This window comes from Meriones unguiculatus, chromosome 1, assembly GCF_030254825.1.
Source record: "Meriones unguiculatus strain TT.TT164.6M chromosome 1, Bangor_MerUng_6.1, whole genome shotgun sequence".
Taxonomy (NCBI): domain Eukaryota; kingdom Metazoa; phylum Chordata; class Mammalia; order Rodentia; family Muridae; genus Meriones; species Meriones unguiculatus.
Window position 1 is genome coordinate 109,069,384 of NC_083349.1, and position 22,992 is coordinate 109,092,375.

Sequence of the window (22,992 nt, forward strand, 5' to 3'; positions counted from 1 at the left end):
ACCCAGGAACCACACCATTGGAATTCGATCCTTCTAAAGCCTGTTGCTCAGATTATCCGAGCAAACTGAACCCTTCAGCAACTTCTGCAGGGAAGGATGGCCTTTCCTCAGCACGCAGCACGCTCCCTCGCTTGGGTTCCTCTGAGGCCAAGGAGCTTGTGCAGGGCAGAGGAAGTAATGCCATCACTCTGATTTCAGCTAATGAAGTAGTGGAGCAGAGGGGGATGGGGTGTGACATGCAGGTGGTGGAAAGCACGTATTTATTAGGTAAGAGCAAGGCTCTGATTTCTGGCGCCATCTTCTCGCTGGTTCCCGCCACGCTCCACCAGGGCCTTGTTAAGGGCTTTGCAGGAATGGAACGAGGGAGAGAAGCCTGAAGACAACAGCCCAGCAGCAGGCATAGGGTTAAATTATAGCTGCATAATCCATTTACTCTCGAGCAATGAATCTCAGCTTCGGCAGGTGAAACCGACAGCTGGGGTGGGCGGGATGCACACCAGAACTCTGGGGCTGATGCGTCCATTCAGCCGGGGTCCTGAGAGCCACTCGAAGCGATGGCCTCCAGACAAGAATGAGTTCCCAGTGTGGTCCCAGCGTGGAGGACGGCAGCTACTCACCCTGTTTGCAATGGTGATGACCCGGTGGGTGGCTTCGGCTTCCAGCTGTGAAAAGCAAAGGAGAGAAGGAACCACCTTCATCATCTGCCTCCAAGCCAGCTGTATCTGCCTGAGGGCGCTCTGCACAGAGTGCTGGGCAGCTAACACAGCAGAGGGGCTGGCCACACCCACAGGGACTGGCTATGGATAGGGCAAGACCCTGACAGGGGCACTGGGGAGCCCCGGGATTTAGGATACCGGGTACATCTTTGGCGGATGGTGCTCAGGGCTTAGAAAGGTGTTTGCTGGGGCAAGCCTGGTGACATGGGCTTGGAACTGACTTGACCTCTGCCACAAGTGTACTGTGGCACCCCTCCCCCATACACAAAGTAATGATAAATCTTAAAGAATGTTTTAAGGCAATGAAAGGATAGTAAACAAATAACAACTTAGATCTCACTCTCCCAGCCTGCCAGTGTGCTCTCCCAGTGGCTATCACGGAAACAGTAAATATATCAAGCTGAGGCAGCGGTGGCGCACACCTTTAATCCCAGCGCTTGGGAGGCAGAAGCAGGAGGATCTCTATGAGTTCAAGGCCAGCCTGGTCTACAGAGCAAGTTGCAGGACAGCCAAGGCTACACAGAGAAACTCTGTCTCGAACTTCCTCCTCCCCCCCAAATTGTATACACACATAAAATATATCTCAAGGTGGAGATTGATATCAAGCCCGGACAGGGTTTCTGTACTCTAGCATTACTGATGTTGGAGACCAAGTATTCTCTGTGGGTGGGGCTGTTTGCAAAAAAACGCTCTTGTTTCTGGTGGGAAGGGCTTGAACTCTTCCTCAGTTAGAATCTCCAGAATCTCCAGAGTGCAGAGTCCTAGCTCCGAGCTCAATTTTCTTCTAACACATGAAGGCTCTGTCTGTCTCCTTTGTCTCCACATTCAATTCTGGATGAAGTGACCTCTCCAATGCCTTGAAATTAGGATTAAATGGGGCATGATGGGGTTTACGATGTCCTTCCAAGGAAAGCTAGAGCATAGAGAAAGCTTTCCTCAGGGAAGCATCCAGATGGGAATTTCACCCAGGGGGGAAAATCATATAAACAAGCATTTTCTCCCTGCAAATGACATGATTTTATTTTCTTTTACTTATTTTTCTGAGGGAGAGTCTCATGTAGCCCAGGCTGGCCCCAAACTTGCTATGTAACATTGTTTTTTTTTTTTGACATCTCTTCTGAAAGATTCCACAAGTGTTATGGTTTGAATAGGTAACGTTTCCCATAGTGCCATGGTCCTAATTCATGGTCTCTAGGTAACGGTGGTATTTTTGGAAACAACAGGCAAGGCTGAGCTGCAGGAAGGACACCACTGTGGCTGGGGCCCTCCTTACTGTTTCCCTGGCTACTTCCTATTTCACTCTCTGCTTCCTGGTTGGTCATCAAGTGAACAGGACTCCTTTGCCACATCTTCCTGTCACCAGGATGCTCTTGTTCAAGGGGAAACATCCACTGAATTGTTTGAAACAATGAACATGAGCAATAATAATAACAACAATAGTAATGATATATTTTCTCTCAGCCTTATTTTCAGTGACAGAAAGCTAATGAACACAGAAGTCTACATGAAAGAAAAGATGCTGACCGCAGACACAGCAAGTTCCTCCTACCTCCTCTGGACGGCTGATCTCAATTCCTTCGGGGCCTGTGATACCCAAATCTAAAGCTTCCTTGGCACCCTAAATAACAGTGAGAGAAAGACAACAGAATTACAGAGCTACAAGAAACTACGGAACCTGAGAGACAGTGAAATGTGCCAGTATGCTTCCTTCTGTAGTGTCCATTTTCCACAGGATAAATGCGGCCTCTGGGAGTAAACATCTCCTGGGTCTCTCCTCATGTCTTAATGACTGGACAGTATCTCTCTTATTCTTAAAAATACAGCCCAGTCGCTAGGCAACAGCCTGGGGACACCAAAGACAAACACCAGCTAGTTGGTTTAAAAGCTGGAGCTGCTTTTCTGAAAATTTCAACAAATATCTCGGATATCAGTGACTCCTGGGCTTAGCATCACCCCAGGACTTAGGGGAACTATGGGGTCCACCATTTGTACCAGAGGACAGACATTTATAATGTAACAGTTCTGACAAAGAGGTATAGAAAAATGGAGTATTGCTGTTTATTTTGCATGCTGTATCTCAAAAAAATATTCCCAAGAGATGCTTTAACTCATTTTGCTATAATTGAAATTAAAATTATAATAGTCACACCAAGTTATCATCTAAGACTTAGACACCTCTTGAAATTATACATACATACATATATGAATATTGGATTTCAGACCAAGATTTGGCACCCCAGATGTGAGTTCACATCTCACATCATTTTACCCTTTTATGTGACCCTTGGAGGACAGTGATAAGGTGTCCCCTGTAAAGCATCTCCATTGGCCTCACCCCCCACAACAACCTCAGTTGCAGACTTGCCTCAGCCACGAGCTCCCCGTTTTCAGCGTGGACCCGGGGGATCGCCCCAATGTCCCTGCAGGCATGGAACACTTGGTACAGCTCACTGTCCCGAAGCATGTACAAGTCCTTGTAGGTCATGAACATCTGGAAGGAGTTGACACCCTTCTCCCTCACTAGTGTCTCCATTTCTGCTTTTACCTGGAGAGCGAAATGCAAAGTCAGTGCCAAGTAGGGCTGGCGGGGGCCGGCCCAGTCAAGGGGTGGCCCTGGCAGTGTTGACAAGGGCTGCGAATGTCTGTCTCAGAGGCTTCAGTTCAGGCTGTAAACTCCCAGTGTACACAGGACATAGCTCTCTGTGCCTGGGCTGACCATTCATTCCACAGTGCTCCCCACTAGATGTCCATGGTACCTCACGCACACATGAGGACATACTGAGGAGCAGCGGTCAGTGCCCCGAGTCTGGCCCACGGCCTTGGACTCTGTGGCAACACGATGCTTGCCGTGAATGCAGGAAAATGGGCTCTTTAAGTTAGGCAGGACAAGCCCACCCACCGTCCATGGACTCCGAGATGTTTTGTTTGGCACGCACGGAACCTAGAGTGGTAAGCGTTCATCCCACAGGAGAGCATCAGGCCCCAGCCAACTCAGCCACATGCCCCTTTGCACACCAGACCACTGGTGCTTCCCTCGGGGGGTCCCATCCACACGGTTACCTTGGGTGCCCACCAGGTGATGCCCACATGGAGGGCATAGTCACAGCAGACCTTGGGGTCGGCCAGACCCCTGCACTTCTCGTAGGCTTCCACAAGGGAGGTCTCCTTGTCGGGCAGGACATGACCGATGATCATGGTAGTGCCGCCGACGAGCGCCGCCTGAAGGAAGAGGGGGGAGCCCAGTCTTGTCACAACTCTGCCTGCATTTAGGTCACTACCATGGTGGGCTCAATGCTCAGGGTCCACCCGGAACAACCACGGAGGTTAGGAGGGTCAAACACAGCAAGGCTCGTCTAGGGGCGCTTTGGAGGTATGATGGGTGATTTCCTTTAGAACTGTGGGTCCAGCAAACACACCTGCTTCTTCTTCATGCCGAGTTCTAGCTTGGTTTCTTGGGGAGAAAAGCACTTGGAATGTTGTGGAGTCCAAGCCTAGCTCCTACCTTTCCAGTAAGATCTCCCTCCAAGTGATTTTCAGCTAACTCCAACATATAGACAACACAAGCCAACGCCACGTGTACGTAGATACCTGTTAAACGCGTGAAGCCTAATCGAGTGTTCATGTATAGAATTTGGCCATCTAGTTCCATACATACACTGAAACCACAGTGTGTAATGTGGCATTTTGAGGATATTTGTTTTCTGTCAACTTTTTGGCTTGCTTTTCAAGACAGGGTTTCTCTGTGTAGCCCCGACTGTCCTAGAACTCGCTCTGCAGACCAGGCTGGCTTTCAACTCACGGAAATCTGCTACTACCACCCAGCTATTCTGTCACTTCTTATGAAGTAGTTTTACTTAAGTTGGGAGTAATAATGAACAGGTCAAAGTTTACAAAATAAAGTACTCTTTTGGTGTGAGAGTTGTCAAAAAAAAAAAATAAATTCACATACGTCTTCAACATCGGCCCCTTTGCCCACATTTCCTCCTCACCCAGCGTATAAGCTTCATCCCTGTCTTGTCTGGGACGGAGCAATTTTAGCTGCATGTCTAATTTACAAGTGAAAAATGACCCACAATTCACAGGCTTCAAGATGCTACTTTAAAAATAGCCCCCCATTTCTCCTGTCTGTTTGTGTGTGTGTGCATATGTTTGCATGTATGTGTTTGCATGTATGTGGGGCAGCGTCTTGATCAAACCCAGAGCTTGCTGGTAGGGTCAGCCTGCCTTGCCTGTTTGCTCTGGGGTCTCCTGACTCCACCTTTTCAGGCAGGGTGCTGGGAATCCGAATTCCAGTCCTCAGGCCTGCGAGGCGAGCACTTTGATCACACTAAGCCAGCACCCTCCCACCCCGCCCCTACAAAGGAAATTATAAGAAGCTTCACTCACAATCACAGAGCAAAGCCCCGGGAAAAATGCCTAAACCCACACTAAACTCCTCCATAACTCAAGAAAGAAAACGTATTTGAGCAGGTGACTTTTGTGAACTTCCAAAACAGACATTGCCCAGAGGATGTGCTGTTCCTAAATAAAACCCTGCTGTGATTAAAGCAACTGAGAGAGGGCTCTTCCCGCTTGGACAGCTGGAAGAGAACATCAGAACATCACTTCTGATGAACTCCAAACGGCACTTAGGGTGCCACCCTGACTGGTGTGTTTAATTATCCCAATTCATTCTACTTTCCACAGGGGTAAAAAAGGCCGATGAAGCTGTCTTCTCTATAACGTCAAATTCCCTGCTCGCGAGCCAGAGACACCGAGAAAAATCAGTCCAGCAGCCAATCAACAATTAAGAATGACAATCTCAGAGCCTGGGTAGTCTTGATGTCTTGCGTTGCTTAAAGCAGCCAACAGAGGGCGGTAGCTCTGTGTGATTCACGTAGGAGGGGGCGGGGCGGGGCGGGACGCCCAGATTGTAGTTTACTAGCTGGCTTCTGTTCCCGGTTCTGCTGCATCCTGCAGGCTGATTCATCCTCACAGCAGGTGGCTGTACCGTTTTGTCTTGCCATGCATTTCTTAGCCCTCCATGTGCACATGGGGGTGTGGGGGGAGAGTCTGACATACTAGCCTTGTACACCCGAAATTGTTTTGTTCTTCTTTGGTTTCCATGCTGCCCCTTGAGCACAGCAGCAGCCATGGATGGGGGAGAAAGGGGACCCACAGGGAGCACAGTGATAAAGGAGTCAGGATGGCTCTTAACGCCAGAGAACCCCAAGGCAAAGGTAGAAAAAGCAACTCATTTGCCAAATCTCCAAATATGGAACAGTACGGATGAAGCTAATAAACCGATAACCTCCCACCCTGACACATATGTCCCTATAAGGGCCTCTGGAACTGAGCTCAATGTAGAGAAATCGGCTTTCCCCAGAGCCAGCCTGACCCCACAACTTCCTCCCTGGACACACGCTGAGTGCACAGGTCTAGACTGTCCACTGTGGCAAAATGCCACCTCGAGGGCTATTTGTATTCTAATCTCCAAGAAGAGAGGCGCACGCTTGTGGCTCCTGGAAGGGCTCCTGGCCTTTAGTCGGGGAATTCCAGGGACCCGCAGAGGTCTGGGTCTGGGTTAGGAGACCCTAGGCAGATGCAGCCTCTGAGCCGTGTGGGGGAGGAGAGCAGGTAGTCAGAGGCCCCAGGCAGAATCCTCTGGAATCAGAAGAACTGAAGAGTCCAGGAAAGCATGAAGAGCAGTGGTCTTGACTTCCCCACCTACTGGCTGTTATCCGGGGCAGCTGGGAGCCCCCTGTGTATCTCCACACGCAGCCACACGCATGTGTGTGCACACGTGCAGGGCAGCAGCTGTGGGAGGCTCAGAATGGTACACTGCTGACTCTGGGCCTCCAAACCAGAGTTCATAAGCTCAGCAAACCCTCCTTCTACCAGTTGTGGGCTTGGGGCCTACCTGACACTGGGGGATGTACATTCCCTCACAGGCAACACACACAAACACACACACACACACAACTGGCCTTTTAAACAGGCACGGTTCTGATACCCAGGATGAATGCCCTGGGCTCAATGTTCACAGAAACACGACGACATCACAGACATGACAGGTCGTTTTATCATCACCCCACAGAAAGGCCTTGCAGAGATCATTACTGTCCTGTTTCAGATGCTCTAAAAAGAACATGTTTAAGGATACATGGCTGTGGGCCTGTCACCCGTCATGACTACTTAGACAAGAACCGTTGCTTAGGTGACCTGAAGGCAGTAAGTCGCACACAGCCCAGTGCTCATGGAGGCTGTCATAGGGCCTCTGCTGCTGGGAGGAAACAGCATGAAAGCAACCTGAGGAGGAAGAGTCCACCATCAAAGGAAGTCGGGGCAGGAACTGAAGCAGAGCTCAGACAGGGGCTACACTGGTTCCCAATACACCCTAAGGCTGCCCAGGGGCGACAGCACCCACCCTGGGGCGGGCCCTCCACACCCCTCAGCCATAGAGAAAATGCCCCACAGGCTTGCCCAGGGGCCAGTCTGCTGGGGACATTTTCTCACCTGGCTCCCTCTTTCCAAATGACTCTAGCTCATCAAATAACCAAAACACCAGCTGGCTGATAACACAAAAGGGCAATGGTGCCCTGAGCGGAAGAAGCAGATTCAGTGTGCTCACGAGACGCCTAGAGCTATGATGAATCACACACAAGAAACACAGGAGGAAGGATGTCAAGTGTATCAGTGACAGCGGTTTGGGGGTGACTGGTCCTGAGTTGTTGTTTTTTTTTTTTTCTTCTAGCTTTTCTAAAATCCATTTAATGGGATATACTGATTTTACAACCTACACTAAAAGCGATGTCATCTTTATGATAGGTACTATACAAATAAGTTTGGAAGAAGCTAAAACTAAATTTAGTTTGCCATGCTTCCAGGTATAAAAGACATTAAAATTATGTGATATGTCAGAGTAAATGCACAGAGGATTAAAAAAACATGCCCAGGGAACCCACCACACAAATTTATCAGACATTAATGGTTTTAACATTTTAAACTTTTTATTTTTATTAAAAATGTTGCTGTGTGTGTATGTTGGGGTGGCACGAACCCAGGCTCTCATGATACACTCCCAGGTGAGAATTTTTTTTTCCTTTGTATATTTGGGTATAAGTGTGTGTGTGTGCAGGAACCTGTACTAAAGTTCAGCCTTTCATGCTCGGCATCCCATCAGACCTCCCGATACAGGGGTCTGCATGCTCACCAGACACTGGCTCAGCAAACTGCGCAGGTACCGTGGTCTCTCAGAGCTGTTTATTTGCGGACACAGGAGGTAACAACGTATTGGTCCTTCTTAGCTTTATCAGGGCAAAGAGCGTTGAAGGGTCATTCTCTTAATTTCTCCCACGTTGTTACAGATCTCCCTGTTCCCTTAAGTTTCCTATGGTGATGTCCCCTGACCCCCCCACCCTCAATGCTTCCCCATGCAATGTGCTGGCTGTCTTGCTCCAAGGCCAAGAACGAACAGGTCAAGGCAAAAAACACTGTCCCCTGCTGCTGAGAAGGCACTTAGGCCAGGGCCAATCTGGGTGTGCGGGATCACGCGGTAGGCTGGGTTGTTTGTACACAAAGAACCTGTATGGCTGCTCTACTGCTGTATGGCCCGAGGACCTCACTTTAGAGGGAGTTCATACTGAGATTCAAATGACAAGTATTTGATGTTGCCGTGGTTCGGATGTAATCTGAACATGACTCCCTAGCGGCTGGAGTGTTAAAATTTAATCTACACTGAGATGTCAAAAGGGTAGGAACAATCCCATTACCGTTTCTAGAGGTGGGGGCTTTGGGAGGTGATGGAGGCAAGGCTGTGGAGTATAGTCTCATGATTTAATACCGATGGTCTTACAGGGATAAAGACCAGAGAATATTTCGCCACATACTTGTATGGTCTCGTGCTATATAACAGCCTGCACTCTTTCAGGACACCGCTGGCAAGAAGGCTACACCACCACATGCAGCCCTCGGCACGCAGCCTCTAGCATTTCATTACAGCAACAGTAAACGGACCAATACAGCTGTGCTTTGCAAACGTATCTTCATGCAGTTGCTAAAGCCATCATGGTTTATGTGGATCTGCTTCTCGAAGAATCGCTGAACCCCTTTTTCTTTTCACATTAAAATCTTCTTCTTTTTCTTTAATCCACATTCTAAGTACTGAAAAAAAACACCGACTCATTGGTTTCTGTCGTACTTGGGGTAACATCCTTCACTTTCACAGTTCTCTACTGCTCTGCTCGCTGGCCTTCTTGGGAGCAAGCTCTTTCATGGCATCACACTTGTTTGTTTGTGAGACAGTAATCTTCCTACTCACTATGTAGGTACACCGTGTCGTGACCCCCTAGTGTGCGCATGTGCAGCATTCCCGAACTTAACATTCACACCTCACTTGCTCAGCTTTAGAGGAAACAGGCAGCATTCAAGTCACAACACACTTCAGGGATAACGCTTTCCTATATGTGTGCCGACACTTCAAAGATGTGAATGCTAAACCCAGAGGCAAAATTACCTGGACAAGAATCAAACTTGGTGCGTGTGTGTAAGCAGATGAAGGCTTAACGCCTAGTTCCAGAGGCAGGTATAGTGGTGCACACTATAACCTAAGCACTTGGGAGGTGGAGGCAAGAGGCTAGGGATGAGTTCAAGGGCACCCTCAGCCACTCAGTATGGTTCACATTGTCCTGGACTATGTGAAATTCTGACTTTCTGTTTCTTTTCTGCTTTTACAATTTTCATCTCAACTGCACAGTGGTGGCGGATGACGGCTTTAATCCCAGCACTCGGGAGGCAGAGGCAGGTGAAACTCTGAGTTAGAGGATAGTCTGGTCTACAGAGTTAGTTCCGGGGCAGCCAGGGCTACACAGAGAAACCCTGATTCTGAAAACAGACAGACAGATAGATAAAAATAAAAATTTTTGTCTTTCTTGGCTTTTGTTGACTTTTCAGTAGAGCACCCCAGTCTTGTAACTTAGTCACTGTTAGACCCTGAGAAGTATATAATCACTCTGAACCCCATTTGCTCGCTTTACACGCGGAGGTGGGAATACAATCCTCCTGGTGGGGCTGGAGATGTGACTTCGGATGCTTGCTGCCAAGTCTGACCACAGGTAACGCACTACTGTAGAAAAGGAAAAGGAACTAAGTGACATCACAGGCCCAGCTCTGTGCCTGCACAGGAGCTGCTCAGGAAATGGTGATGGTTGGCAGTAGTGACTTGGAAGTTGCCACTGTGTAGCTGGGGCCTCAGAAGCAAGAATAGAAATGCCTTATGGAGCAGAGTCCAGCCAGCAGAGAGAACGAGGGGGAAATGCTCACTCCCAGAAATGAGATCGGGACATTATGGGGATGAAAGCCAGCTCAAGACAAAGTCCCCAAGGATGTGGAGAAGATCACATTCAAAAGAGAACTCAAGGAAGGGCTGGCACTCAGGAGTGAGGACTGGTGTGGCAAAGTCAGGGGACACAGAGAATGGACCTGTTCAGCCCTGGCTGTGTAAAGTCTAATGAAGACTGAGTGTATGAGCTCTGATTATTCTGGAACCCATGAAATTAGCACGGTTTGTCTACTTGTATTTACTTGTAGCACTGAGGGGGCTAGGAGCTCCTGTAGAGAGAACCCCAGGCTCACTCCCATCCCTCGACATGGCTGTGGTCCAGGAAGAGGCTGTTTTGAGAGCCCAAGTGGCGTTCTCTTTCTTCTGGCTGCCTGCTGACCCAGAGGCAGAACTTTCAGCTACCTCTCTAGAGTCAGGCCATGATTCCCACCCTGATGGTAATAGACTAAACCTCTGAACTGTAAGGCAGCCTCAACTAAATACTTTCCTTTAGAAAAGCTGCGGTGGTCATGGTGTCTCTTCCCAGCAATGGAACCCTAACGAAGACATTGGGTAAGGAAGCTCAGGCTGGGAGAATGTGGTACCATTCTCTGAAGCAGGCATCCCTGGCAGAGGAATGGCTTTTGCTAGGAGTGAGGACCTCGGTTGGTTTTGAGGGCATCTGCATTGGTGCCTCTTTAGTTGAACAGAGGAATCGTTGGTTACAGATTTTCTAGGATAAGACTAAAGCTCAGAGGAAAAAGTCTGGTTTTAGGCTCAAGAGGTGTCCCAATAGTGTCGGGTCAAAGGAGCAGACAAGAATGGGAGGGAGACAAGCAAAAGGTCCTCAGGAGCCCCGGCTTGCACAAAGCTATAGGAGCCAAAGGACTGATATTCCTGGATTCACTGGCTTCTGGCGAGCTTGGAGGCTCAAAGGCAGGGCCTTCGCGCTGAGCCTTCTGTCACTCAGACATAGCGAGCACATGTGTTCAGCAGTCCTGGCTCCAGCTCAGCAGGTGCATACCCTTAGCCTGCAGCAAATCGCTGCTGAGGTAAAGGAAATCATAGGCTCGGCTATGAAATCCAAGTTTTCCTCATCCTTGCCTTTTCATAAGGGGTTCTGTGGGCCCTGCCCTGGTCCAAAGGAGGCTGGACAAGGGCTCCTATTCTCCTCCCCGTCTACCACAAATTTCACTACCCAAAGGGAGCTGGCTGGCTTCAGCCGGGGCGGCTGCATACAGAGGGTTTGACTGGCAATAAGACTACTTGGCAGGAGCCTGCTAAGGCTCACTGCAGACCCACAGGAAAAGATGGATCCGTGGTCTGAGGTTCTGACACTTGGAGGGCTCCAGGGCAGCAAGAAGATGTGGTGAAATCAGATCCCAGAGCATTCGTAGGCCCTGTCCGTTATTGCCATAGTCATGGGTGGGTTCGGGAGTGGCTGCTCCCTTTAATCTTCACAGCTGCCACCACATGCGGCAGACACTACTACCATCCCAGACTTTCAGAGAGCAGGCAGGCTGCAATCTAGGCATCTGAACGCCCAAGCCCGCACTCTCCAGTGCGTCTGAGATCAGGGCTAGTGCGCAGAATCAGCCTCTGAGAGCCTTCAGCCTAGAGCGGCCCCACCCCAGCTACAGGGTTTCCCAGAGGGCGTGCTTAAAATAGACGCCTAACAGGAAAGCGCGTACAGTGGGCCTAATGGCTTTTTTTTTCCTTCCCATTTTGGAAGTCAGGAATACATGACTATCAGTTGGTGGGAGGAATAGAGACGCATATGTGGTTTTTACGGTGAGGCATGACAAACACTCCCATGGCTGAGACATTTAAGTCCTGGGATGAATGAATTCCCACAAGGCACTAGGAGGCAGAAACAACCTGTCACTAGCACAGCATGACATCATCCCCCTCGCTCTAGTCATTAGCCCACTATGACAGTAACTCCTAGGTTTAACTTCAGAAAGAAAAAGTTAACACTACTGATAGCCCCTCCTGTGCAGTGTTTCGGTTTTTGTTTGGTTTGTGCTCGGCACGACATCGGACCTCTGTATCGACCCCCTCAAGACCCGAGGAACACGTGGCAGGGAGGATGGAATGAGAGAGAAGGTTGGAAGATGGGGAGGGATGCTGTGAAATGCTGTCTTGACTTTACTGCAGCTGTTGGCAAGCTCAAGCCAACAAGCTGGGCCAGCATCCCAGCAGGCAGCGCCGACTGGACTCAGTGGTGGTCAGAACAAGTCATGACGGTGGCAGGGCGTATTCTGGGAGGCATGGTGGTATTAGGAGGGGGCGTTGGGGGTGAGCATGATCAAGATACACTGTGTACATGTATGAAACTGCCAAGGAATAGACAAAAGATGCCCTTTTTCTTTTAAGGTTCTGGAAGCTGAAAACAGTGATGTATACCTTCTCATGGAAGAGGGTCCCCGTGAGTTGGGAGGCCAGCCTTGTCTACGTAGTTGTGCTGTGACAGTTTCCTGCGAGAATGAAATATTCCACCCTTCAGGGAAGCTCTTTTAAAACAGGAAGGTAAAAAACTCAAAATAGCTTCAGGAAGTCCCTGAAACTGACCGCATTCACTGGGCCCCTCCCTGCCCGAGTAAGCAGTAAAAGCTGCCAAGAAGATTCTCAGACAAGCAAAGCTGCCCAGAAGACTCAGGGCCGATCAGCAGCTTGGAAGAAGCAGAAACCAGCTGAGGTGCCTAGGAGAGGTTTAGACCAGCTAAGGCCCTGGGAAGGACACTCCAACCTGCTGAGCTGTGCACTGTGTCCCAGGTTCCCAGGTTTGTGAACTGTCTGTCAGCCATGCTGGGGTGGGCTTTCGTGATACAGCTGTCTTTGAGTTATTTCTGTAAGTAACCCCAAGAAAACTCATCGGTGTCAAGTTGGACTTTGGTGGTATCTGTACTTTGGTCATCTTGTATGAGTAAACGTGTGTGTGTGTGTGTGTGTGTGTGTGTGTATCTCCTTAGGGAAAGTTTTGTCACAGTGCATTCCAGGCCAGCCAGGGATGCCTAACTTGTCTCAAAAAGGAAAAGTTCTGTAATTTCGAGTGGAGACTTGAGCAGACATGCATATGCCCATGTCGACAGCATTCACAATAGCCAACCCAAGACTCCACACACAGTCACAGAGGAGCGGGTAGGAACGTGTGGTCTGTGCGTGCAATGGAATGTTCTTCTGGCAGGAAGGCATCATGCCACTATGAACAAACACTGTCCGATCCCACTCAAATGCAGGACCTGAGCAGTCACACTCACAGAGACAGAAAGCAGAACGAGGAAAGAGGGAAACAGGGGTTAGCATTCAGTATTGTGGGGCTGCAATTATGACAAGCTGTGGGCACATGGGTGGCGGGTGTGTCCAGATGAACGTGCCTACACCCCACAGAACGCTGTGTCTACGTGGTTAAAGTGGGACATTTGGTTAGCTGAATTTACCAACGTAATTAAAAAAAATATATTGTAGGATAGGGTGACGCCTCTCATTTTATAGTGGAGCACAGAGGACAGCATACAGGCAAACTGAATGAGAGCCCATCTGACCCCAGCCCCCAGGACCCTTTCAGCCTAGTCACCCCTCCGCTCAGGCTAGCCCTGTATGACTGCGGGGCATCCCTACTGCCAAAATTCAAAGAACGGGAAAGAGTGCAAGGAAAATTAGACCTAGCTGTAGCTGACACAGAGGAGGGGTGTGTCTGGGGCTTGAATTACAGGGCTAACCCCGAGAACTGTACAAACATTTAAAATTATAAAATAAGGAGCCGGGGGCCAGAATGACTCTCTGATCCAGAATGATTATCTTCACCGCCGAGCACCCAATTTAAATTCATTGTGTTTAATACAAAGCCCCAGCACTGCAGCAGACTGTCTCCTGACATGCGGTTACCATGGAGACCGGAGATGATCCTCAAAGGGAGCTGTGTGGCAGAAGGAACGGGGCTGCCAGCGTTCAAGAAGCCAGGGGGCCTGTGGAAACAGCTCTAGAGCGGAGCAGTACAGAGAGACCCTTTGTCACCCTGCCCTCTCGCAAAGCCACTTCTAATCTCGAAGTGGTAAAGTTTACAGACCAGCAGGCTGCACGGATGCTTTGTAAAAGCCCAGGCTGTCCACAGATGGCCAAGAGGACGGTAGATCAGCACTCCAGAATGAAGCGCATGCAACCCCACTTGCTCTCCGCGCATGGTGTTTCAATGATACCAGGGCCTTGATTTAGTCCCATAGCTAAATGGTAACAGCGCCGCAAAGCTGTTAAGGAGGATGCTAGGCAATCCCTGCATTGACTACATTTATTTATTTTTTTGGTTTTTCGAGGCAGGGTTTCTCTGTGTTGCACTGGCTATCCTGGAACTCACTCTGTAGATCAGGCTGGCTTCAAACTCAGAGATCTCCCTGTCCCTGCCTCCCAAGTGCTGGAACTAAAAGTATGTGCCCCCCCCCACACCTCTGCATGCCCTGCATTTATTAATCTGGCAAATGCTGTAACCTCTGCGATCCAGCTTCCTACCTAGGAAGGGCGGACAGATTGCAAGATCTGCCTGAGTGGGCTTCTGAAAACTAGAACAGGTGCCTGACTTACAGAGAGGTGCTCTGAGCAACAAGTCAGAGTCTGATGGCTCAGACAGGGGGTCAGGGTGCCTACTATCGAAGCAAGGGGATGCAAGGGAAAGCAAGAGAAAGGTCCAGGGTTGGGGGAGTGCCATGCTTCCGTGCGCTAGCAGGGGTCTGGGATCCCAGCCTGCTGGTACTGAACATGCCTCATTTTAAACTCTGTGTTTTTTACATGGCAGGGAAAACAGACTACCTCAGGACCACTGAGTCTGGGGCTTAGAGATTAAAGACCCAAATCCAAGTGTATGTTATGTCTGGCAAAGGGAGAGGCAAGCAGCAAGCATGAAGAGAGAAGCCAGCTCAGGCCTGATGGGAAACTGACCACAAGGAAGCTTGCAAACCTGACAGTACTTAGACTTTAAGTCTAGAAAAAGTTACCCTTGTCTGTCGACTCAGGATTCTCGAGTCGACCCCCGGAGCATGAATTTGGAACATAGGGAGTGCAGAACAAATTCTCTTTCATGCTGCTGTCACACTTTCACACTTCAAACTGGAAGGTTACACAAAGGCCATACATTTACACGGATACCTATGGTCATGCCATAAATATCTCTCCCCTTTAAGTAACATAAGGAACTTTAAAAGGACCAGGAATCTAGCAGTTGGCAGAGAGCTTACCTGGCATACAACGAAGCCCTGGGTTTGAGCCCAGCCCTACAAAAAACAAGCACGGTGGCACACACCTGAATCCTAGCACCTGGGCGGTACAAGCAGAAGGGTCAGAAGATCAAAGTCATGCTCAGGTGCGCAGTGAGTTCAAGGCCAGCCTGGGCTACAGGAGACCTTGTCTGCACCTGGGAAGGAACTGTGCTAGGAAACCAAGGATGTTTGCCAGGTGCTTGGTTGATAGTCTCAGTTTTTAAAAATGTTTTTGGTTTTAAACCTAAATGAGAAATGGTGACTTCATGTACATGGATGGGCAGAGACAAGTTTAAAGGTGAAGATGGGAGTTGGAAGGTTTCCTGCTACCTGCTCTGAAGAACTTACCTAAAGCTGCTACAATTGAGTGTATGGTTCTGGTGTAGAGACAGACAAATTCAGGAAAAAAAGAGAGAAAGAAAGAAAGAGAAAGAGAGAGAGAAAGAAGAGGGAGAGAAAGGAAGGAAGAAAGAAAGAAAGAAAGAAAGAAGGAAGGAAGGAAGGAAGGAAGGAAGGAAAGAAAGAAAGAAAGAAAGAAAGAAAGAAAGAAAGAAAGAAGCCCAGAAATACCTATGATCCACTGACCTTTAACAGGGGGTAGGTAATCTTTTACATAAGTGGTATGGGGCACCTTGATAGCCATATGGAGGAAAACTCAACACCAACCCTTACCATGTGTTACTCAGAGAAGCTAACTTAAAATAGCCACAGGCCTTACACGAGGCTAAAATTATAGAAGAAAATTTGTAAGAGTTGAAAGCCATAGGCTGGTCGGATGTACTGGTTTATACCTATGATCCCAGTACTTAGAAGGCAGACCCAGGAAGACTGAGAGTTCAAAGCCAGCCTGTGCTATACACCCAAGACTGTCTCAGAAGATAAGCACAGAAAGTTCATATGTTACAAGCGTTATCCCTAAATTCCTGCGTTGATGGTTTTGGAGGTGAAGCCTCTGGGAAATAAATTAGAACTCATGAAGATAGGATCCCCATGCTAACAACAGCGGCTTTCTAGAAAGACCAATGACCAAGCCCAGCACAACTGCTCTCTCTTGCCATGTGATGGCTTTTGCCACATTATGGTGTAGTACGCAGTTCCTCACCAGATTCTTGCCACGCTCTTGGAATTCCTAACCACGATGAGCAGATTCAGCTCTATTCTTTGCAAGTTTGTGGCATTTAGTTCAAGCTGCCGAAAGCACACTAAAAGAAAATGTAGGAGAACCAGGCGTTGGTGGTACACGCCTTTAATGTAGGTAGAGGCAGGAGGATCTCTGTGAGTTCCAGGCCAGCCTGGTCTACAGAGTGAGTTTTAGGACAGACAGAGCTACATAGAGAAAGCCTGTCTCAAAAAAACCCAAAACAAAATAAAACCAGTGCTGTTAAAACCAGTGAACCTGGGGTCAACTTCCAACACACACAGTGGCTCACAACCACCTGTAACTCCAGTCTCAAGGGATCTGATGCCCTCTTCTGGCTTCCTTGAGCAGCAGGCAAGAACACGATGCACATACATGTTACACGCAGGGAAAATACCTGCACACATTAAAAACAAACAAACAAACAAACAAACAAAAACTTCCAAAAAAGAAAAAAATCTTACTGACTGCGGATTTTGTAAAAACCACAAAGAAATGAAGGTGAAAAAGAAATCAACACATAAAACTTCAAAACAAACAAACAAACAAAAAAAACCATTGTTGATATACATGAAATTATATATATTAAACTTCCAGAGCTTTGACTCTTCAAAAAAAAAAGTAATTGTTGAGGAGCCTGGAAGATGGCTCAGTGAGACAAGGTGCTTGCTGCAGACACATGAGGACCTGAGATCAAAGCCCCCACACAGGAGTCAGATACATCCGTAATCCTAATGCTTGTACAGGGAAAATGGGGAGCAGAGGTAAAAGAGCCCCCGCAGTCCAGAGCTCAGCAGATGCAGCAGAAACAAAAGAAACCAATTTCATCCAGCCTCGGTGGTGCACACCCTTAACAGCAGCACCCTGGAGGCAGAGGCAGGAGGATCTCTGTGAGTTCCAAGCCAATCTGGTCTACAGAGTGAGTTTGCAACCATCCAAGGCTACAAGTGAGACCCCATCTCAAACAAGATAGGAGGCAAGACTGACACCACTTAAGGCTGTCCTCCACATGGGTGTCGTGGCAACTGTGTGCCCATTTACTCACACACACACCCCCCCCCGCACACACACAACAAATAAATTAAGTAAAAGTCATTGTTAAGTAAGCAACTAGAGGGAAATCTGTATTTTACAAAGCAGATAGCAACCCAGGACCTATCACTAGACCACATAAGCTACTCTTGCTGATAAGAACCACCCTCCGATAACCCAACTAAAGCTTGCAAAAGGCACAAGGTGACAACCAAAGATACACCTGGGCAGATGTATCCCACGCTTGGCAACGTATTCGGCCACATTCATTAGGGAGACAGCACAATGGGACGCACTGCGCGTTAGAACGGCCCCAATTCAACAAGCAGACCACACCGAGTGACTGCAAAGAGGCAGAGCATCTGCTCGGAGGAACATAAACTGTTGCAGTCAGCGTGGGAACCAGTTTGATGACTTCCTAAAAAGCCAAACACACACCCACGGCCTGACTGAGACACTCACTTCTAAGCACTTTCCAAAGGGAAATGACAGCTCGTGCCCGTACAAACACATCGGCACGGAGGCTCTTAGTAGCTTTCTCTGAAATAGCCCCAAGCTTAATAATACTAAGACAAAGATCAGATAGAAGGTGGGGAGGGCGGAGGATGCATATTTCATCATCCCATTTAGAAGTGCTGGGAAATACAAACTAGCCTGTATGGACAGGGAAAAGGTCAGTGGCTACCTGGGGCTGGAGAGAATTGGAAAGATTACAAGGATATAAAGAAACTAGGGGATAACAGGCATGTTTCTTATATTAACTGGGATGCCATGCCAGTATAAATACACCAAAGGGTAATGAACTGTGTGCTTTAAAATGTGTAGCGTAGCTTCCATTTGGATAGCCAATACCAAATGGTCAGCTGTAAAATCAAGTAACATTATAAAGATGGGGGCAGTTTGTCTTTATATATTTAGAAACACACAGACACACACAGAGCAACAATCATAGAAAAGGAGGCGATGGATTTGAGAGAGAGTAAGGTGGAGGGTACATGGGGGTAGTTAGAAGGAAAGGGAAGAGGGAAAATGATATAATTAAATTTTAATTTTAAAAAACTTAAAAATGTGTAGCTTATGGCATATTAGTACCTCAACAGACTTGTTTTCTTTCTCTTTGTATAGACGTATTTATTTTATGTGAATTATGTAATTTTATTTTTTATTTTATATTTGCCTACAAGTATCTCTCTCTCTTCCTTTCTTCTTTCTTTCTTTTTTATTTATTTAGTTTGTTTTGTTTTTCAAAACAGGGTTTCTCTGTGTAGCCCCAGCTGTCCTGGAACTTGCCCTATATATAGACCAGGCTGGCCTCAAATTCAGAGATCCACCTGTCTCTGCCCCTAACTGCTGAGATTAAAGGCATGAGCTACCAACTCTCCAGGCACAAGCTGGTTTTCACAGCTCTGCCTTCAATCAATATGACCAATGCTTACTTAATGCTTAACAAATGCTTACTTAATGCTTAACAAGCATCAAGTGCTGTTTAAGCCCTTCACAAAGAGTAACTTAATGAACCTAAGTGAAGGGCCATCACAGAGGACTTCAGTGGCCAGGAGACGTGAACCAGGGCAGCTCACAGTCTGTGAAGGCGGCACTAACATTAAGCCTGGGCAGCGTGCCCCAGTTCCACTCCGAACTACCCCACTGAGCTGACAGTCAGTGGCTGTGAGGGTGTCTGTCCTGTGGGAAAGCTGGGTGAGTCTTCAGGCAATCACAGGCCAAACATAAACCATGGTCTATGGTCCCCAGACTCTCCTCCACCTGCCTGAGAGACAAACTTCACTCAGGAAGTGACCTCAAAACCCAGGATGGCAAATGACTCGAGATGAGGGAAGAGGGAGGCGGGGACTGAATTCGCTGCAGGGAGTGTGACGCTCAGGTGCTGAGGAAGGGTGCCACAGATGGGCTGCAAGTAGCGTGGCCAGGAGGGGTGGACAGCTAGGACATGGTCAGGCGTGGGGTCTTCGTAGTTAAGATCTAGAAATCTAACCTCAAAGCTTAGACAAGCGGGGAGCCACAGCAGTACTTAAAGCTGGGCTATGGTCAAGGCAGAGAGACAGCTGCTGGCGAAGGGGCTGGGGTGACTTCTGACTTTCAAAATATATCTGTTCAGGGCTGGAGAGATGGCTCCATGCACTGATTGCTTTTGCAGAGGGCTGAAGTTCTATTCCTAGCACCCACGTGGTGTCTCACAACCCTCTACAACTCCAGTTCCAGGGGATCTGACATCCTGTTCTGACCTCCTCGGGCACCAGGAATGCACATGGTGCACAAATCAACATACAGGCAAAGCCCTCACACACTCCCACACCAAAGACACGAACAAAGCTACACTTGATCTTAGCCAAAAGGCCGAGAAGTGATGAATGAATAAATCTAATTTTAAAATCTCGAAATCTATTTGTACAGTATTACTTACCTACCTATTCATGACCGTGTGTTGTATGCGTGTGTGTGCACAAGCGTGTGCATCAGTCAGCTCATCCTGTGAAGGTCAGAGGCTGATACTGAGTGTCTTTCCTTATCGCTCTTCACCTCAGTTTTTGAGGCAGCGTCTCTTGCTGAAGAGCACTGAAGGCCGGCAACCTCTCAAGATCCATTTGACTCATCCAGCACCAAGGGTACTGCTGTGCCTAGGTTTTGTGTGGGTATTGATGACCAAATTCAGATCCTCACACTTTATCCACCGTGCCATCTCCCCAGCCCAAGGATAGAATCTTTAATAAGTTTAAGTAGTTTAACTGGTGAGTGGAGGGCAGAATGGCAGCCCTGATTATGCATGCGATGCTTTGTGGCAGGAAGATTTGACTGAACTCACAGTGACATACACCCTTTCACGGAGGAAGGAAGGGACCCAGCGAAGATGGCACCACGGCCTTGCAGGAAGGAAGTCAGCTCTTTAAATAGGTCTCAACCAGTAAGCCAACCTATCTCGGGTCAGGGCTTATCTTGATGGAAAGAGATTCTGGCTGGGGATTTGGTGGCAGAAGATGAGAGTAGCTTTGAAGATGGAGCAGGGGGGAGTGAGGCAAGGCACTGCTGCCGGCCTCTAATAGCTGAGGACAGCCTTCAGCTGAGAGCCAACAAGAACAGGGTCCTCAGCCTTCCCCAACTGCAAGAGATGGAGTCCTACCGCTAGCATAAGACCTTAGCAGTGACACCTTGATGATAGCTTGTGAAACTGTGGGTGGCAGTGAACCTGCGCCCGAACCGCCAACCTGCTAAACAGCTAATAAATGGCCATTGTAAACTGAGACGAATACAGTAATTAGCTACACAGAAGAAAGGTGACAGAACTCCGTGCAAGTGGACCAGCCACCACCAGGGAGGGGAAAAGGATTTCGTCCAAGTGCGGAGACAGCAAAATAGAAAGAGGGACTGAGCTAAGCTGATCCCAACTAGCACAGGCAGGCCCGAGGTGGCGGCAGCCAGGAGGGCAGCATGGGGTAGCGGCAGCCGAGGTAGCAAAAGGAGCCGGGAGATGAGGATGCTTCCCGAAGGCCAGCGAAGACGTCAGGGTGGCACAGCCAGAGACACAGGCAGCAAGGGTATTTAAGAGGGCAGAAGGGCCAGAGAGACAGCTCAGTCTTGCTACTCTTGCAGAAGATTGCATTTAGTCCCCAGCACCTACAGCCAGGAGCTCACAACTACCTGCAACTCCAGTTCCTCTGCTATCTTTTGGCTTCATTAGGTAACACACACATAATAAAAATAAAATCTGTCCACACAGGAATAGATCAAGCTGCCACCTTGGGTGGGTGGCGGACCCAACATCTTGTCTGAACTGTGTCAGTTCTGTGACATCTTTAAAGGTCATGGGGTGCCAAGGCAATTTTTTTGTGTGTGGTCAATTAGGAAGTCTTAAGGTTGTCCAAAGAGGTAACTGTTCAAGGCAGTGGTTTTCAACCTTCCAAATGCTGAGACCTTTCACTACAGTTTCTCATGTTGTGGTGACTCCTGACCATGAAACGATTTCATTGCTACTGCAATGAACTGCAGTTTTGCTACTGTTATTGTAATGTAAATATCTGATCCTCGGGGTATTTGATGTGTGATGCCTGTGAAAGGTTGTTGGACTTCCCCCATCCCCCCACCAAAAGAGCCTCAACCCCCAGATTGAGAACCACTGGTTTAAGGAATTCCTGAGACCATTAGTGAAAAGACCTAAATTCTGTCAGGTGTGGTGGTGCACCCCTTTAACTTCAGCACTCAGGAAGCAGAGGCAGGTGGATCTCCGTGAATTTGAGGCCAGCCTGGTCTACAGAGTGAGTTCCAGGCCAGCCAGAGCTGTCTGTTCTGGTCCAATTAGCTTTGGGATTGGGCAGTAATTAACTCCTCCTCTCTCCGTCTCTATTTCCCTGGGGAATGGAATTACATGACTTCAAAGGTCTCTCCCAGCTCCATACAGGAAGAAGGAAATATGTGACCCTAGGAACATCAATTAATAAGCAAAACCTTGTGAGTCTGGATTCCCACAGGCAGGAAGCATTACTGCAGCACTTACAGATTAGAAACACTATTTTAGCCAGAATTAGAGAGAAACTGAGATAAAGCAAAAGAAAGGCAATAAGCAAACATTTAAAAGGTTTACTTCCAAGACAGCAAATTTCAGAGGCAAAACCAGCCTGCCCAATGGGCAAATGGGTTCCTTGGGAAGGATGTTGGCAAGGCCGAACACACAGGGCCTGGCATAGCACGGGACCCCGTCAGATAGGACCCTCTGTAGTTGGAGATGGAAAGGACTCTCCAGTGGGGATAGAATGTAACAGGGTTTCTCTGTGTAGGCTTGGCTGCCCTGGACTTGGTTTGTAGAACAGGCTGCCCTTGTACTCAGTGATCCGCATGCCTCTGTCTCCCTGAGAATTGGGATCAAGGGTGTACGCCACCACACCCGCACTGTAACAGGCGGTTTAACGTATGCTACTTAACAACAGCTCCTAAGCCTGCCGCACACCTGGCAAGCTGTCCCCCAACCCCCAATAGGCTGATTGTAAAAACCCCTTAGGGCTGACTTTTCCGTGGGAGGGTGATCTTTGTGACCCACAGCCCTTGGGGCACAAAGGAGGATATCTCTGAGACCTCCAAGCAATGGGTCCATCTCAGCCAGAAGTCTGTGTGATGACTGCTCTAACCAGCCGCCCACTTCTCCATAATGATTTCTGCAGGGGACATACAGAAAGGTAGATTACGGTGCCAGGGGTGCACAGAAAGTTACAGGGTGGCAGGCTTAGGTTAGGGTTTGGGAGCTCACATCTTGGGGCCTGGAATGTGAGTGGAAAAACAGATGCAAATAAGTTTGGCAGGCAGGCTATGATATCAAATGGAATTCAGCTGTCAGCCTTGGCACTTGAGGCGAGGGCCAGTCAGCTGGGTATCAGAGCACAGCCAAGGCACGGTGCCATTCCAGATAGCCAGGAATGTCCCCAACAGTCTTCCTGCCAGTGCCTAGAATCACCAGGGTACCTTGAAAAAAATATGGATGAGGGACAGGGGCAGACCTGATTTAACTGTCTGGGCTAGGGCCTGACACTGGCGTCTGTTAAAAATTCCCCAAAT

At 48.5% G+C, this 22,992-nt stretch overlaps 1 protein-coding gene across 2 annotated transcripts in view; it reads right to left on the minus strand.

The window, feature by feature from the left end:
• The window catches only part of Dpysl5 (dihydropyrimidinase like 5), a 74,263-nt gene that overhangs the window by 15,832 nt on the left and 35,439 nt on the right, over positions 1-22,992 (minus strand). For both annotated transcript variants that reach the window (XM_060365098.1, XM_021635476.2), the window contains exons 3-6: positions 3,777-3,935; positions 3,082-3,261; positions 2,266-2,334; positions 618-662 (exon numbers count right to left, since the gene is read on the minus strand). In XM_060365098.1, coding sequence (XP_060221081.1) covers positions 618-662; positions 2,266-2,334; positions 3,082-3,261; positions 3,777-3,935 — 453 coding nt within the window. The remainder of the gene's footprint in view (positions 1-617; positions 663-2,265; positions 2,335-3,081; positions 3,262-3,776; positions 3,936-22,992) is intronic.